Raw genomic sequence first — 18,526 nt, 5'->3', positions numbered from 1 at the left:
CTTTCCAGGTGTCCAACCGCTGCCTCCTGCAGCAGCCCTGCGCCAAGACCAGCAGCTCTCATCTGTGCGCGAGGGGAGGTCGCAGGACAGATGACCATCCCTCTGTCCATCCCTTCACATCAGATCCCTTCCCGGCAGCGATGCGGATGAATGGTAGGTCAGTTTAACTTCTGCATCAGGAATCAGGGGACGTTACCAAGAGAAGGGAGAGGAGAGCGTCACCTCCGGCACTGCCTGCCGAGCGGTTCCTTGTCTGCCACTGCGTTTCCTCATCGCTTCTGGTCTCGAGGCTGTTCCTGCTGCGGCTCCTCTCTGAGCCTGCGCCAACGAGCCCAGCGAGCAGCCCGGTTTTGAACGCTGCTTGGGCTTCCCCCTGGACTCGACAGCCCACCGGGGAACAAGCCAGCGCTGTGGAGGCCAGGAACAAAGGCACAGCCCTGATGTGTCCCTTGTCAGATCCAGCTTAAGGTGCGGCTAAATCCTTTACCTGCTTTTACCTCCGTTTTTTTAAGTGGAAAGATCCTCCTGCATCCACGGCAGCGTGTCCGGTAACGCTCGGGGCCTCCGCAGAAAGGCCGCAGAGGAACTACCCCACTGCACAGCTGCTGGGGACACCGGAGCGGTTTTTTGCTGGGGTTTTCTTTGGAGGCGGGGCAGAGGGGATGGAAAGTGGCAGTGATTCTGCAGCTCCTTTTCAGGGAGAGGCTGGGGAGTTTTTCAGGCAGGCTCCAGGAACGGTCCCAGGCATCCCTGCTTGCATAGAGCCCCATTCCTTGCCCCCAACAGCCAGTTCACCGCCGTGTAACCTTGAGCATACGCAGCCAGCAGCTATCCTGTAATTAAGACTGCAACCACATGCTTTATTGTGAACATGGCTTTCAAAGGCACCGTTAACCCCAGCACGTACAAGCACATGCTAGGAAGCCCAGCGCTGCGGCTAGCTAAACACGCTGGCGAGCTCTCACCCACGCCGGTCGCAAAGGACAGTGCTACAGGCGGCGGGAGGTGACCCAGGGAACGGCAGAGGCAAAACAACCACCTGCCTTCGGCGGGGTCACAGGCGCTGGAGGTGGGACGGCAGCAGAACGTCCCCCCAGAGCGGAGCAATGGCCTGGGAATGCGGAGAGCCACCGTCTCCCACCCTCGGATGGTGCACGAGGCACGGAGCTCTCCCCGGCCCCTGCGGACGGAGAGGTTTTAAGTTGAATTATGCTTGAATGATTTTTTTTTTTTTCAATTCCCCTTGCTCAGTCCTTTTCTAATATAAATATCTCCAATCTGTTTTTAAACTCAGACTTTGAGCATGCACGTTTTTCAGACAGTAACCTAGGGCAGTTTCCTCAAACCTCAGTTTGTTGGCTCTTTGGAGCACATGGGCTCATTTTACCTTCTCCAGCTCCTTCACACAGAAAAAGAACAAGGTATAAAAACAGAGATCCCTTTTCTCCACTCTCTCATTAGATTCCGCCCCCCCCCAACCTTTTATGTTATTTAGACCATATATTTTAGAATACATCTTTTTAATACCTTTTAGAAATAAACCACCACACTTTCAAAAGTGACTTCAGAAACAAAACCATTACTGTCTGTGAGATAGAAGCATCTAATAGTCCACATGAGTATGGACAACGCCAAACCCCTGCTCCACTTGCAAAGTCTGGCAGGGTCACTTTAATCCAGAAGACACTTAACTCCTTTAGCACTATCCGATAAACCGAACCCCACCACAAGTCACTAGCCTGCAAGATGAGCAGAGGTTAAACAGTCATTATTTTATGTTTTGAAGGGAGAGGAAATTGCAAAGCCACACTTGACTGCCAGGGGAGGAAGGTGGAAGACACAAGAAAACCTGAAGGAACTGGAAATAACAGTTCATTCTCTGCACGCAACCAACATTGCACCTGAAAATGATCCAGCTCTGTGAGGGACACAGTTCACCTGCAGAACAGCAGCAGTTGTCAGCTTTGTGAGCTCATCTTCCACCACCGTCCCTTTTCAATCGCTGAGAGCTGAAAAATGAGTGGTGTATGAAGCAACTCTGTTTCCAGAGGAAGTGGTAAATTTAGTCATTGGGGTTTTTTTAAGACACTTCTGCATTTTCAACAGAAATTACAAAGTCTTAAACCTTGTAAAGCAGTGCTGTGAGCTAGACAATCCCCTCCAGAGCACAGCCTGCCTCAAGCCTCAAAGCAGCAATACACTTAATCTTAACTAGACCATGTGAATAAAATAAGCAATGTGCAAATGCCTCAGTGAGCTACTGAGGCTCAGAACTCAACTTCAAAAGATACAGTCACCTGGAGACAAAGGATCTGCACAGAAGCCAGACCACGCTGATACCTCTGATCAGTGTGCTTCATTTCTCCACCGGTCATTATCAATGCAGAATTTTATAGACCAAGCACTCAGCTCTGACACGACATGCAGGCCTGTGTAGCTCCACGGACTTACAAAGTGATTTGCTTTTAATTTGTCCTTCTAAGATCTGGCTCAGCAGATTTTTGCCTCACTTTCCACATGCAGCCTTCCACCCCGTTTCCTAGGCACCGCACCGTGAGAAGTCTTTGTACAAATCCTAAAAGGTAACTACGAATAATTCTGGTCATTTGCCTTTGAAAACTATGACCCACTAAACAGGCAATAAAAGAGACACTCAGGTTAATTTGCTATCATTACTGGATTAAATGCTAGGCAGACAGAATTAAGAGTAGTAGGACAAAATCGTTCATCCTCCAAAATCATCACCTCAAGGGAACAATTCCCCTGAAAGAAGCCCAGCTGAATCTTCAAAACCAGATCATCGGAACTCCAGGTCTTCATCTGTCAACTTTAAGATACTTTCAGTTAAGATGAACTTCTCCTGTTTCAAGTTCATAAAATATCAGTGCAGTGTTTTCCCGCTCTGTCTCTCTCTCAAAGTTAATTCCCTTAATATCCCTTTTTTAATCACTGCTAATGAGCATCAAAACAAAGAATCAGTTTTTCTTTTTTTTTATTATTATTATTTCTAGCAGACAATTTACATAAAATTCCCCTTTTAAGTTAGTGATTCATAACTTCCTGCAATAAACTACTTAAGGAGCAGCTTTGGTAAAGAATGGAATGAAACAACCAACCAAAAAAAATAAAAAAGAACAATCACAGCTGATTTTGAAACCAACACAATTCACCAAATTTAGATTCAAAAGAAAATCTGCCAAGCTGTATTTTCTCAGTGTTTCCAAATATTCCACCTTCCTCCTCCCTTTTCGGGTTTGTGCAGATGTGGGAGCTGCATTCTGTCAAGCAGTTTGTCCTGCTAGATCACGGAAATCCATCCTTACATGATCCGTAGACCTTGAATTGAGGACTCTAAGGTCTTGAAAGAGAGAATAATCTTAATCACAATCTGCCACAGTATCCTGTGTTAAATAGTTCTGTGTAAATGCTGATGCTAAGAAAAACGAGTAAAAAGCCTGAATACTGGAGATTAGATTCATATTCAGAGCCAGAGATGACTATAGCCATTCATTTCAAACTCACACATATATAGACCAATGATTCCACTCCGTCCCCCTGAAACTACATTAAAGCAGCTTATATATCACCTCAATTTCTTATTTGGCTCCTTTCCCCACCAGAGGCATTATAGAATACAGACAAACTATTCTCCCAAAAGGGAAGAGCTCTCACTAGCTTGGGGAGGCCAGCAAGGACCTCTGTTGGCCAGTCCTCAGCAAAGCAAGCACTTGCATTAATTAAATCCTTTTAGGGTTTACAATACAGAAAACACTGTATTTTATAACTGTTTGAGGTAGCTTCTTACTATTTTGATAAGTTAATTATAAGAGGGCAGGACCATGTTCTGCAGAAAGACAGTAAGCAGAGTCCAAAGAGAGAGGAGCGGGTCGTGTCATACCAATGACTGTTCCAGCCCGATTGTGTCTAAGGTAGAGGTCGAAGAAGGAAAGAATTAGTGGGATTCCTACAGGGACATTAAGCAATTCCATTAAAAAATTAAGTCTGGATTAGCACCATCTGCTAAACAAAGTATATTTGCAATTATGCTGAATCTTGGATCTGCCTTCCTTATGGAGTTTACTAATGGTCTTGAATATTCCGGTCTGGATTTCCTACTGCTAATAAAACCTGCATTAGGGCTGAGTCCCAGAAGTTGACGCTAGAGATAAAAAAAAAAAACAACAAAAAAAACAACAAAAAAACCCCCAAAACCCTACCACTGCACCCAGTTCACACAAACACGGTAGTAAAAGCATACCTTAAAATCCCAGATGGTCATTGCTCCATCAATGCCGGTGGTGCAGAATTTACGACAATCTCGTTTGTCTATCTCATAAATAGACACTTGGCTGAAAACAGAGAGTGATAGCTGTAACACAGACAGCCATTCCAGAGAGCCAAAAAAGCTGGTAGATTTGGGCTGAATTCAACTCCTACTCTCTCAAAGGGAGACGTAAGTATACCAGAGCTTATGCTAGATTTTTGGTACAATGCTTCAGAAAAATAAGCAAAGAAAAAGGATGCTGAAAGCTCTTTTATCATTTGGTGGCTGTAGCCTAAACATTTTCCTTGGATAAAGACAAATTGCTACAGAAATGTTAGCATCCTCTGGGCTCACACAGTTTTTAAAATGCAATTTTAAAATTGCATTTTACTCAATTAACCTGAATTAATCCTTTTGATGAATAAGCACACATGGAAATAACATCTGAAATAGGAAGCTGGTATGTGAATTCCTGTTTCAGGTGAATTTGGCTGACTAGATTTTGCACAGTGCTACCAACCTCTTGTGAATTATCTACATATTTGATAAGATAAACTGTGTTCAAGTTACAGAACACATTAAACATGAGCAAACAGCAGTAGCACACATGCCATGTTAATGATTAACTTTTCCAGCTTCCATGTAAGTCCCAGAAATAGACAGCTGTTAGTGAAAGACTAAAATGAAAATGGGATACCATCTACACCCAACTGTTAACGGCAAATTTGCGCTCTCACAGGTTTACAGTATATCCTGGGAAACCAAAGCGACAAGGAGAGAGTTCCTTCCCCTCATACTGGTGGCCAAGACACTCACGTTATACTGTTTTGGTGCAGTGTCTCCAGCGTAGTGTTACGATCTTCTGTAGTGGCTCTTTTATCCATGTTTCGGAAGCGTTCCATGGCAGAAATATTGCGCTGGATGCTCTGTTTTGGAATGTCTAATTTGGAAACGAAGGTCAGCAAGCCACGGTCATCACAGTTAAAGAGCATTGGGCAGCAGTCATGGCCCTGCAACCAGACGTTGTGAAAGCACGTCAAGAAACATAACCAGCATTTCTTTTTCCTGCTGCTGTTAATTGCAGAAATGCAAAGACAGACGTTATGGAAGAGCTTACTTATTACTAATTTCATAATGTGTGGCGTTTCTCCCTCTCCAAAACACTACAACATTCTGCAAGGAGAAAATAATAGACACTTACAGCTGCTACCACGCTGTTCTCGGAGACAAATGACACACTCAGGAGTGGGAGGAATTCTGTTTTCAGCTGCGAAACCCTGAACACAAGAACATTTGTTAGAGGACTTCATTGAAACTCTTCATCTTTGGCTCCAACAAAAAAAATAGGGACCGTTCCCACACAAGGATTATTGGAAAAGAAGTCAGTGTAGCTCAGTTGTCCTGATGTGACACCAGAAAGTTGTAATTTGTAACAAAAAGTTTTAACCTAATGAAAGTGTCCTGGAAGATCTAACACAAACATGAAGTATTCAAGGTGAAAGGCTGAAGGTATCTAGGATTGTGTGTAAACAGTAGCAAGAGTTTAAAAAAAAAACCCCAAAAAAGGTTCAAACTGATGAAGCTATTAATTTCATTTGCATATAAAAAACACTCAAAGTTTTAGTCCTTGACATCATCTTCTTGATGTTGAAGATGTTGAACTTCTTACGCTGAACTTAAGTCAACTTTAGTGATTTTATAAAAAAAGAGAAAATAATTCTAGAATATTTTATACTTAATGATATCCCCAGCCACGTACTTATACAGCTGTAGCCATCAGAACCATAATTCAAAATGGAAGCACAGCAATGCCTGGATGATCCGCCAGAGATCTCTGCTATCAAAATATATGGGGAATCTCTTCCTTCTTGCATTAGAAAGCCGTGGACACCGAAAAGTTATTTGGATCAAGATAAGGAGCAGAAGGAATTGTTAATAAAACATTTTGTTGGATTGTAAGGTGTAAGTTGAAACCTTGCAGCAGCAGTGTCTTAAGGATAGTGCTTGGAATTAACATTTCATGGAATGAACAACTTATTTTCCAGACACTGGTTGGGGATAGGGTTTTAGTGGTTATGGAGTAAACATGTTTCTGGATGCTCTTGAATCCATTTACAAGGAAATATGGTTTCTTCAATCACTAGAGTGGAACTTTTTTTTTTTTTCTTTTCCCCCCAAATGCTTCCTCCCACCCCAAAGGAAAACAAAACCCTCACTGAAGAATTCTTATAAGAAATTTAAACTCTATAATGTAAAATTCTAAGAATCTACCTTATTTATATAGGCCTCAAAGAGACTCCTGGAATCTACAGTAAAAACTGTCAAAACTGGAAACAGCAGTCTCAGCTCTCGTTGCTGCAAGCACAATATTCCACATGCTGCTTCCTTCTATGTCAAACAGCTAGGAACTAACAGAAAGAGCATACTTACATCATATTTTTTGAGGCATCAGCAACTGACACAGTACTATCATGACTGACCCAGGCTAGGCGGTTACCGCTGGCAGAAAAACTGACACTATGCACCCATCCGCCACTTCCAGCACCCCCAAATTCGGACATCAGCTGCCCAAAAGGCATTTTGGAGCCCCATGGTGTACTGGCTGGTTTTTCATCCACTTCCTTAATGTAAGCAGAAAACACCCTGCAAATAAAAGATTTCAGCATGAACAAAGACAGAAAAAACCTCCTGGGAGCTGCATATACATTTCATATTGGAAACAACCAGATGCATTCTAATTCTACCAAAGTAAAATACTATGGTATCTTTACACAACAAGCCACTAGTGGCTGGGAACCTTCAATATACAGACAGAAAGCAACAATACAAAGGGTGTAAGGCATACAGGTTTCTCATAAATGTCAGGTTTTTTATCTTTCTCCTTTTTTCCAGAAGATGGCACAAAAACATACACTGTCACTGCATTTTCCACTGTGCTAAGATTTCCCTTTCATCCTTTTGCAGTGCTAATAACTCCCAGAGTCAGTTCTCCAGTCAAGAGAAAAACCATGAATTGCACTGTATAATTAGAAGCTAACAAACACCTACAAAATTATCCACTTTTTAAGAACATTCACTTTTTAGCAGGATTTCAGAGAAAGAAAACTGATGTTCAAATGCCAGCAAAGAGGCTCTGAGCCACGTTATTCTGGTTCATTACTGAAAGAACGCCTTGAAAACCTGAGTTACCACACTGTTTTTATAGGTTTTTTTCCCAGCACTACAATTTTCAAGATATGTTTAAATAGAAAGCCTCCCCCTTTCATCAAATTCCTTCTGCATGATTCAGACATGCCACAATATGGTGTTCTTGACTGTTACCATGGAAGTTACTGGGACGTCACAAACATAGGATTAGAGTCCATTGAACAGGAGGAGCAAGTAAGCTACGCCATACTACTACCAGAGAAACATTGCAGTATAAAAGAAAAACCATGATCAAATATTCATGGTTGCAGTCAAACACAAAAAGGATTTATTTTATAGTGAGTTTAAGGAAATGTTGCTCCCCTTCTCCCCATTTTTTAAATCTTTTACATGTGTGGGGTATGCACTTCAAAAGGTATCTATATTCAGCTTATTCAAATAAAGCTGATCATTTGGAACAAGAAGGGTTTAACTGCAGCTATACTAGGTACAGATTTTCAGAGAATTAAGTATGAATTTATACTTGGCTCTATCAGTTTAAATATAAACTAATGGTAATCCTTCAACAAACTTAATTTTATAGAGAGATCTAAAAGGACAGTTCTTTTAATGTATGGAAATAGGACAAGATGCTTAAAGGAACAGCCTTTGACAAGGCAGAAAAATCATTCCTAATAGAGAAAGACCTTGAAGATAACTGTTAGTTAGAAAAAAAAAAAAAAAAAGCCTTTTGCCTTACTAAAGTCTCCCTCTCTTTTAAAATGAAACCATCTCAGCTTGAAGGTCCCAGCCTTCAGAGATGATTGGGAAATGACTTTTATTCCCACAGCAACATTGTTCCAGCAAGAATATAAAATTCACACCTATGCTGTGCTGTTAGCTATATATATACATACATATTTCTAAAGACAAATGTAAGAGGAGCTCATCTAGGCCAGCCACCAAAAAAACTCTGCTGAATACCTATCAACTTGGAGCCTCTTCTGCCCTCCATTCTTTTTCCAAAATGTCTCCCACTTAGCTGCTTATTAGTTGGCAGTGGCTCTGGCAGATCCATTTCATAATTTTCTTCAGAACCACCTAGCAGAACAGATGCATACTTCAGGCCCACATATCTTTATTATCTTTAATATGTAACTGAACATTCCCCAGAACTGGAATGCTAGAGATCTATGTTAACCATTTAGCAAAAAGAATATTCTTTTGTAGTTTTGAGGAAGAAATAGAAACATAAACCCAGTATCAATGTCCACTACTTTTCCTTTCCTTCCTTAACGTTTCTGTATGGAGATTTCTATGATGAAAGCAGCAAAATTATTGAATGATTCATATTAAAGTAAAATGCTAAGTAACAAATAGCAGAAAGTTTCCCAAGTATTTTAAACCAAGATCTGTTTTTTTTCAAAAGACACATGATTTTTCAGAGAAGTAAGATGCAGGATGAGTTTTCCAATGGGAAACAAAAGACTAAGCAAGTCTTCTAGAGAACGCTCCTAGGAAATTACCTGAACCACATTTGACTTTCTTCCCCCTCACCCCCCAAAAAAACAAACCCAAAAACCCCAACCCTCCAAAAAAAAAAAAAAAGAAGAAGAAAATCTATACCGAACAGAAAATAATTCAAGTCTAACTTCTCAACTAAAACAGGTAGGAGGAGATAATCAGGGATGCAATGTACCTAACAAGCATCAAACAAAGCCTGTAGATGAAGTCCAAAGTAACAGATAGGTATGTATGCACCAGCTGACCTAATGTCAGAGTCCTGAGATGCTTTATGAACACACATGAAAAAATTTGCAGATGTGAAAAGCAGCTGCTTCTGGAAGGTGAATGAGTACATTTTACATCACATTTTTTGTGAAAGAATGTGAACACATATAGTTTATCTAATTAAAACTGGAGATAAGGCAGGGAAGGGAGACAACTCTGCTCTTCCATTTAACGTCTCTCCTTACATCAAAGGATCAAATATAGATGCATGGGTTTCATTCTGAAATAAGGAATGTAATAGTCGGTCCCACCTCCCTCTCCCACTCCTTCTTAGTCATATTTAGTACACACTTTGAAGCTTAAAAATTGCCCAATTACATAAAGAATTTAAGAAAAGAAGCTTTCATTATTATTCAAGGTACAAGTGATTAAGTGAAATACGAATTAAAGGCAACCCCTCTGCAGACAGTTCCCCATGCAGACTTCATTGCAGTGACCCCAATCATTCAGCACAGAGCAACTTGCAAGACCTATCCCTCATGGTGTAATTTCACCATCAGTTTGAAAGACTATACCATCCATCTCGCATGCCAAACTGTTTTTACCAGTCTTTTTTTTTTTTTAACGCTCTTCAAAATTGTGTTTTGTTGCGTTGAGTTTCAGGTGGATCAACTCCTTGACCCTCACCACAGGGCTGCAAGAACGTTAAGGCTAGCACAGGCAAAGGGGAGAGAACAAGTGACTCAGGGAAGAAAAAGGTGAGATACCACCTTTGGAAGTGCCAAATTACTCTGAATTTTGGAATTGCACCATCAGAATACTGCCTTTTAAACTCTAACTAGCAGTGTTGGTGCTCTACAAGATAGCACCTGCTAGTCTAATTTCAGCCTTAACAACTAGACTCAGTGCACGTGTAGTAGTACTATTTCTGTGTACTGCTAGTAAAGAAACTCACCAGTTCATTAAATTCAGGTGTGTCCCTCAACCAATAAATGTTAGTAGTCCCAAGTCTGCATGCAGTAGTAACAAAGCCAAAGTCTCTTAGGTTGGATATTTTGTTTTGGTAACAACAACAATATGCAATGAGCCATCTTCTATTCTGATAGCAAATGCATGATTAACATGCTCATGCTTCTGACTAACTTGAACCAGTAATCCTGATTGATTTACAGATGCTTTATTTTCTCTCACCTGCACTTGAAGTCACAGGATCCAGCAGCCAGCAGAACATTGTTGGGGTGCCAGTCCAGGCTAAGGACAGTGGAACGAATGGGCTTTTTAATGTGTTTGCTTACCCACCTAAATGAAAAGAGAGAAAAATGTTACATGAAAATATTTTACCAGACTCCCCCAAGCCCATGAAATACTCCTCAAAAAAGATCACCCCTTGCCAATGACTACAGACACCAGTTTTGCAATAAAACTCACGTTCTGCCCAAATATTTCATAGTCCCTTGTACAGTCTGTGAACTTTATATGGTTATCTTAATTAAAATTTTAAATATTATGAACAAATTAATGGTAAATATGTATCTCTTCACCTGAATCCTAGCCCCCTTCTAGCTCATTTTTATAATGCATTGGACTGAAGTCCTTAATGTGAATTTCGCACAGTAATTGCCTGGTCCCTTACAACCTACGAACAAGAGCTCAGCTTTGACAGTGATATTAAGCTAAGAAGCACCATTTTCTGCGATCACTAAGCACATTTCTTCTCCAGCTCCTCCAATGAGTTTTGCAGTCTTGCCTATCGACTTTTATACTATTTAATAATACAATAACTATAAAACACAATAAGTAAATGGGTGAACTGCCAATGATATGACTAGTGTATACATCTCAATTATTTGAAGTACAGTGAAAAGCAGTCCTGATGTTGAATGCATCAATATTAACTTAACAGGTCTCAGCAGATTTAGTTTGTTTGATTCATTTACAAAATAGCAATGAAATCTGTTATTCACTTGATGGCCTTTGGGATGATGGTACTTTTTCTTTGAATTTACGCTTCTACCAGGCACAAACAGTTTTAAGGATCACATTAAATTATTTGTCTTCAACATATGGGATTTTGATTCTTCTTCAGACACGTGAGGCAGAGAAAATGTTAATAACTGAATATGCTGGAAAGCAGAAAAAGTCCAAAACAATATTTAAAATGTATTTTGCAGATGGTGTCATCACTTACCATCTCCACATGGGAGACTGCATACAGAATGGTGGGTACAGACACAGACACATGTTTATGCAACCCAAAATAATAGATACTCAACATACTGATTTCACCTACAGATGATATAGTAAATGTAGCTCCAACACATACCGCTACAAATGTAGATTCATTAATGATCAGAAGCATTAAGTTAGATGCCAGAGGAAAAAAAAAAAATGTTAACAGTGGAAATATTTGTGATAGCCCTGTCTGAAACCTATAAACTGTGACAAGAATATATGACATAATACAGAACAGGTAGATGACAAGCATGAACATCTTCTAGTAGACCACCCTGGAGATAAGTGACTGCCTAGAATTCTTTAATGACAAGAAATGGCCGCAAATAATCTATATGTATGGAAGAAGGACTCAAGTCAAGGTTTCTTCATTTATACATTCTGGAAGGGGCGGGGGGGGAACATTTCTCTTTTCAACCATACAGTTGTGGTGAAGAAATTTTTACTCTTCAGAAATTCTTGCACTTTCAGAAAAACAATATAAGTTTATGGCAGTCAACCAGAACGTAACCACACCAACACGTATAACATGAAAACAGGCTAAGTCCAAGGCCTAAGGTGCTACACCAGAGTAAAGAAGAGGGAACCTTCTCCCTAAGATGTAAAAAGTCCATGAAAGAACTGATGAGGCCTAACCCTCTACATTTCCTGAAGATTTTAGGAATTAGTAAAATAGTAACCTAGTTACCAACACTGAACTCCAGGCTTTAGCTTTCCCAGGCTGACCTTAAAGGTATAAATGGAAATTAAACAGCTCACCAGTCATTTTCAGATTCAAAGTAGCACACAGATATAAGTCGAGCTCCACTTCCCACAGCAAATTTGTTCTCCAAGGGAGACCATTTCACAAAGGTGGCTGCACGATTAATTCTGAGGATCACAAGGGTTGGTTTCCACACACCATCTTTCTGACTCCAGACATAGGCATTACGGTCTGCACCGCAAGTTACAATGCGATCGCTTTTGGGAGCCCAGTCAATACCTGCAATTTAGAGTTCACATTAATAAACTTTTCCCTTTATACCATTTCCTTTACAGTAAGCCAGAACAGAGACAATCTCACAGCCCTCTACTACAGAGATAGTTATTACGGTTTCGTTAGACTTCCCCTTGTTCACTTGTTCTCCTGGCACCCTTTTAAACTGTTAGGGATATCGGTTTGTCCCTCTAGCTTTCATCCCAATTGCAGATCCCAAATCTCCAGATTCCAGAGAGAATCTGCCTGCCAAGGAAGCCTACCCTGATGGCAGGCCAACAGGTGGAGCTCTGCAGACTGGCTAAGGCCTGTCCGCCTGCAAACTTCAAACCACTGACTTCTGCAAGAGACCCGTTTCAAGAGCTCAAACCCAGCAATTCTAAAACTATGCACAAACCTCTAACATCGTTGTCTGCTTGCTGCCAGACCGCAGTCATGATCTAAAGGTTTAGATAGCAGGGTTTTTTTTTGGTTAGAAGTTATCAATTTTTATGTACTGATATAATCCTTACATTTTTTCCACACCTATTTAAGCTGTGCCATGAGAAAGAAACACTTACCAAGCAAAAATAACAAATTCAAAGAATAAAACCTAGCCTTTGATAAGCCTGCCACTGCTTCTTTCCCCTCCTACACAATGAATAATGTTCTCAACTGGAAAAGCCTCACAGCAACATTATTTTTCATCTTTTCCTTAGTACCCTTCTTTGAGATGCAGAGTGAAGTTCTTAACTCTCCTGTCACAAAATTGTATTTCAATGGTTTTTCGTAACTGTGTTCTGTACTAAGAACATTCCTTAAGCACATAAACTGAAAAAAAGATAAAAGATATGGAAAGATTTTGTACCATATCATTAATATATCGTCTACTTCAAAATAGGCTTATGCTTAAAAAGTTTAATTTTTAAGATGTTGGTAGTCTGAAACCACAGTTACACGAGTCAATCTAGCACTGCCTTTGAAAGGAGGAGCATCCTGCCTCCCTTTACTTCTCTTGCCCACCACCTCCCTTGTACCAGCACCAGTGTTCTTCTGACCCATGGCAAGTTCAGCTTTTTAGCTTAGCAGAAAACTAAGCCAGCAAAAGCAGTGAATAATACTCTTCCTGTAAGCGAACAGAAGCAGCTCACCACAAACCTCTGAATCGAGAGACAGAAGGCAAGACAAGGGACCTTGTCCCTTGTGATCAGAAGCTAGAGTGGCAGCAGCTGAATCACTCCTGTCAGAGGCAACAAGCGGTTCGATCAGTCTATCTCCTCTGTCTAACCACAGCTTAAGTCTACTCTTTACAACCACCACAGCATTTAGTATTCCAAAGGTATACACTATGCAGGAAAGCAGGGAGAGCTCTTTTCCCAAGTCATGAATATTTGGCTTCTAACACTAACAGGTACAAGAAAAATGCAGAGAAATGTCCTTGGAGAACAGCACGTCATTTGTAAATTCAGCCCAAGTGACTCTTCACAAAAGAGCGCGTACAGTTGTGCTCTTTGACAGCAAGAATCAGATAAATTGAATAAAGCTCTTGCAAAATGCTGTTGGGCAGATACTTCTGCCTGTTAGTGAGTTGAGAACAGAATAAATGATATTGCTGTTTTGGGCAAGTGCTTGTATTAATTACTTTTATTTCCTGAGAGAATAAAGCCCTTACAAAAATATCACCATGAAAAAAAAATAGTAATATAAAAGACTACTGCAGGACAATCACATTTTAAAAATAACACCTGTGACTCATCATGGCAGCTCTTCTCATTGTGGAGCCACAGATATTCTGGGCCTGCAGTAAAATGCACTCACTGATGGTCTGTTATAAGTCCAGGACTGTCCACTTCAAGTCTTTACACAGTCCCTAAAAAAGGACATTTATTGCTTATGGAATCCACAAACCAACACAACAATTGTACACTTGATAAAGTTTTAATACTAGCACTTGAAAAGAAGCAGCATATATCACCAGGAGAGTTTGTGACACAACCAGGTTACTTCGGAAGACTGAAAATTTATTCTCATTATGGATGAAAAATAGGTAATAGACAAGAAAGAAAGGCTCACTCTACCAAAATGTCTGGAAATGAAATAGGGCTTTTCCTGCTAACATTCATTGCATGCAGTCCAGAAAAAATGCTGGAAAGCAATCTGTAAGTGGGAATGCCAACCTATAAAAAGATCTATTTACTCAACACTTGCAAATATCCTGTTCAGATTCGCGACTGGGGAAAACAGGGCGGGGGACAACCCACATGTCTGTCACAGCACCATCTTCTCTTACCTGTAATGTGTCCATTGTGTTCCTTTAGCTCATGAGCCTTTACCCACTGGTTCCCGCTTTTCTTGTAAATGTGGACTTCATGATTATTAGGGCTAATGGCAATCTCTTGAAGAAGAAATAAAACAATCCAATAGTAGAGAAGGCTTTTTAATAACAAATGCTTTACTTGGAAAGAGTTTCCAATCTAAAACCTGTATTCTCAAATTTCAGGGCATTACATGGGTTTTGTAAACAAAGGGCCAAGATCACTGGATAATCTCAAGTAATTTTGAGACATGGTCATGAGTATACTGCACAGAAAGACAAGACATTTTGAACATGAGAATCCAGGTTCCAGTAGAGACCTAGGTTATTCAAAGAGAGAGCTGGTTTGGGGGTATGGAAATAAGAGGGTCAAAGAGCGTAAGGACCAGGCCATATTCTCATGAGGTCTCACGAGTTTTCTGGAATACTAGTAAGACTAGATTTGCTCATATGCTAGCATTCCAGTAACGGGTTTAGAAAAGTTCCGATTTAGAAGACGTGTGCCTTTTAGATCATAAGTGGAACATTTAACATGCAGCACTACGTATTTGACCATACCTTCCTTAAACATGACCCAGAACATTACAAGATCACAAACTGACAGCAAAGAGAAACTAACAATTAAAAAAAAAAAAGCTAACAGATTACTTACGAGTACGGTCTCTGTTCCATGCATGGCAGGTGATTGGCTCTAGTAAAAACTGATGTAGAGACATTCCGATTTAAAGATATTCCTATGTTGTAAAAATTGAAAAAGCTGAAAGGTGTAAAATTGAAAACACAACACTTCAAAATTAGATAATTATTAAAAAAAAATCAGCTTTCAACATTTACCAAGGTTGTTGCAGTCCAGTATTACCATTTACTTACAGAAGATCACAACTTATTCTTACTGAATTTATTAACATATTTACTATATGTTAAGGCGGCTAAAGAGTTGCCTTTGCCATATGCCCTGACATCTTCAGTAGGCTAATGAATTTTAACTGTCCTGCTTACTATAGCTAATTGCAATTAACCCAAAAGCCATATATGCTTGCTTCTTACTGTATTCTCAGAGGCAAGAGAGCAGGTTCTTACGAACTCTAACAAACTTAGTGATTTTACTATAGAAATAGAATACGTGGGGGAAAAAAAATAATCTACAAACATAGTTCAGTGAATTGATTCAAAATCCTGACATGTATCAAGGCTCACAGGCAGCACTACAATAAAATCTGTTTTTTTTCAAATATATATATCAGGAGGTTAAATTGGTGTGTCCAGAACACTGATATGTAACTGTAATCTGCTGATGTATTATTTGATAAAGTCATTTATATGTATCCTAGGGAAAAATTATTAAGATTAGTAATTAACTAATTACTAATTTCTTCAAATTAATTCTAGCACTAAACTGTTCTATAGTTAGGCTTTTCCCCCATGAGATTCAAACACTAAAAGAACAAGCTGAATCATTCTAGTGTAAGCATTTTAATTTGTTTAAGGTTTAAGCTTGTTAAAGCTAGGTATCTAGCTTTTTCTTTAACTTACAACTGCTACAAGAGGCAGCTCTGAACATCTGCAATTGGAGGTGCACTGACCCGCAAATACAAAGTTGTTTAAAATATTATATTGTATTAAATGTCCTGTACTAATCAAGGGCTGCATAAATGGATGGCAGATAACATCTTAAAAACTCAAGGTCACCTGTAATAATTAAAATGTGCATAGTTCAATACATACAACTTGGATTTGTCAATTCCTTCCGTATATTCCACTAATTTTCATAGCAATTTATCCTTGGCCAATGGATCAAAGTCTTTTTACCTCTACATATACATCTCAAAAGAAATAACTCTGTGATGTCATTCCAAGACATCCACACCCATTATAGCCTGAAATTACAACATACCCAAGTATGGCCATGTTAGCAGAGGGTGGAGACTTCAGGACAAGGTAGGAATTTGGAAGCAAACAGGAAATGAATGGCTGTCCAACAGAAACTCAGGAGTGAATGAAAGATGAGTACGTTCTTACGAAGATTAGCAATTACTATCACACCACTAGTTTAACAAATATGCTGAAAGTGCTCAATCTTAGCAGAGATGAAACAGTACTTTGCCAATGCAAATAACTGGAGAAACCTTTTCTTTTCTTTTTTTCCTTTTTTTTTCTTTTGAAGAAATGAAGCACTGCTATTTTAAATCGATATGCCTTATGGTTACACTTCAAATGTATTTCAAACAAAACTTTTAACTATATTAGCTTTAAAGCCAGTTCATAATTTTAACCAGAATGAATTTCATGGTTCTTCTAGTAATCATATTCTACCAATCAAATGAGCTATTAAATATATGCAGCCCTAAGCCAAATAATTAATTACTTTTTATTCATGTGAAAACATCGACATAATACAAGTTACCTTTGACCTTGGACAGTCACAATTTGAGATTCCATGTGTTAATATAAGCAAAACACAACTGCAAATTGTTTTTTCCACGATCTTGCTTTAGTACATGCCAACATTCAGTAGCAGTACATTTCCATATACAGGAAAAGTTGAAGAGCTGTTCTACGAACAAGGAATGCTCAGCCTTTTCTACTCTTTCCGAAATAAAATGTAAAAATATCCAATCTCCCCTCCCCAAGGAACGCGGCTATTTCAAAACACTCTCTAACACAACCCTGGTATTTTCTCGACAGATTGGCACTACATATAAATGATGTGGTCCCATTCTAACTTATAGTTCAGAGGTTTTTACCAACCTACACTCTGTTCCCAAAGACAGCCTAGACAAGCGATATGATCCATTCCTTCCCATTGAGTTTCTTGAGGACCGTAACTCGAAGCAAGTGACTGTTTTCCATTTTGGTTTGGTAACAAACTCATAAAAAACAATGATGATAATCTCAAAAAGCACTACTATTCCTGTCATCTGATAGTTGCAGTGCTATTTTCTTCAGGATAATAAAACTTAATTAAGTCTTCCAGTTATATTTATTCCTTAGCAATACATAGACAAAATCAAACTCACATTTCACAAGAGAAAATGCAACCGGCTCCACGATTCTTGATGTAATTCATATGTAGTAAACCCCTCAATGCCTTCCTGTCAGCCAACCTCAGAATCTCACTCAGGGAAGATACTGTTACGATTACTTTGTTAGCCAAATACTTAATGTAGCTATCCCTGATCTTTTTTTTTAAATGCAAAATAACTGTCCCTGAGTTTCAATAAAACTTTTTAAAAAGGAGAAAAAAAAAGGGAAATCTTGCACCGTTGTACAGCAGGAGTTCTTTCAGTATGTATAATGAAAAGATCAAGGTTGGGAAGTACAGGACTCATCTGCTGTCATCTTTCAATGGCGTAAGAAATATGTGGTATAAGGCCATCCCTGGACAAGCAACTAGCAAGGATACAGACTCAGAAGTGGTGATAGCATATGTGTGTGAGACAGAGAAAGGGATCTTTTTAATCCTTGCCTATTTGCAGAGCACCTAAATCACTTTTAAACATCTGGAAGAGAAGTGCCTAGAATTGAGAACTGCCTCCTACTACTGTCATTCCCTTCCAAGTCACTCGGCGCAGCTTTCCCAAGAGGGTGACTCCTCACAGGCAAGCCTACTGACACAAGACACCATTAGCATTATAAAGCCGACCGGTTTGGGATGGGTTGCGGACTGCGGCCCTGCCCCACGCTGATAACACAGGTGCAGAGCGCTGCTGCGGAGGCCACGGTGGGTCAGGGGCAGGAGGCAAGGCGGGAGCTGCCGCCCCGCCGAGGCCCAGCCGGCTGCTCCCTCCCCGGTCCCATCCATCCCCCCCGTGCGGCCCAGACCCTTCGGGGCGAAGAGACTGAGGGGTACCCATCGCCTCACCCTGCCTCGCACAGCGGCAGGGCCGGGCACGGCCCCCCCACT

General features: G+C 40.1%; 1 protein-coding gene across 1 annotated transcript; it reads right to left on the bottom strand.

Moving 5' to 3' along the window:
• Nucleotides 1–2,975: 2,975 nt before the first annotated feature.
• LOC104627965 (actin-related protein 2/3 complex subunit 1A) lies at nucleotides 2,976–15,358 on the bottom strand. Its single transcript, XM_010296387.1, has 9 exons — nucleotides 15,275–15,358; nucleotides 14,599–14,703; nucleotides 12,113–12,335; nucleotides 10,313–10,420; nucleotides 6,695–6,907; nucleotides 5,466–5,541; nucleotides 5,081–5,274; nucleotides 4,259–4,349; nucleotides 2,976–3,358 (listed from the first exon to the last, which is right to left on the bottom strand). The coding sequence occupies exons 1-9, from the start codon at nucleotides 15,336–15,338 to the stop codon at nucleotides 3,320–3,322; spliced, it is 1,113 nt and encodes a 370-aa protein (XP_010294689.1). The 5' UTR covers nucleotides 15,339–15,358; the 3' UTR covers nucleotides 2,976–3,319.
• Between the last annotated feature and the right edge of the window lie 3,168 nt (nucleotides 15,359–18,526).

The sequence above is a fragment of the Phaethon lepturus genome, unplaced genomic scaffold (assembly GCF_000687285.1).
Source record: "Phaethon lepturus isolate BGI_N335 unplaced genomic scaffold, ASM68728v1 scaffold29550, whole genome shotgun sequence".
NCBI classification, from domain to species: Eukaryota; Metazoa; Chordata; class Aves; order Phaethontiformes; family Phaethontidae; genus Phaethon; species Phaethon lepturus.
Note: the sequence above shows the minus strand (reverse complement) of the source record. Positions and strands in the feature narration are given on the sequence as shown.

What these genes read in the sequence shown, in the direction of transcription:
- LOC104627965 (XM_010296387.1), bottom strand. Translation starts at nt 15,338, where the DNA reads ATGTCTCTACATCAGTTTTTACTAGAGCCAATCACCTGCCATGCATGG. An exon ending in ACACAATGGACACATTACAG is followed by an intron (nt 12,336 to 14,598) that starts GTAAGAGAAGAT and finishes TCTAAATTGCAG; the next exon opens with GTATTGACTGGGCTCCCAAA. An exon ending in TTTGAATCTGAAAATGACTG is followed by an intron (nt 10,421 to 12,112) that starts GTGAGCTGTTTA and finishes CTTTTCATTTAG; the next exon opens with GTGGGTAAGCAAACACATTA.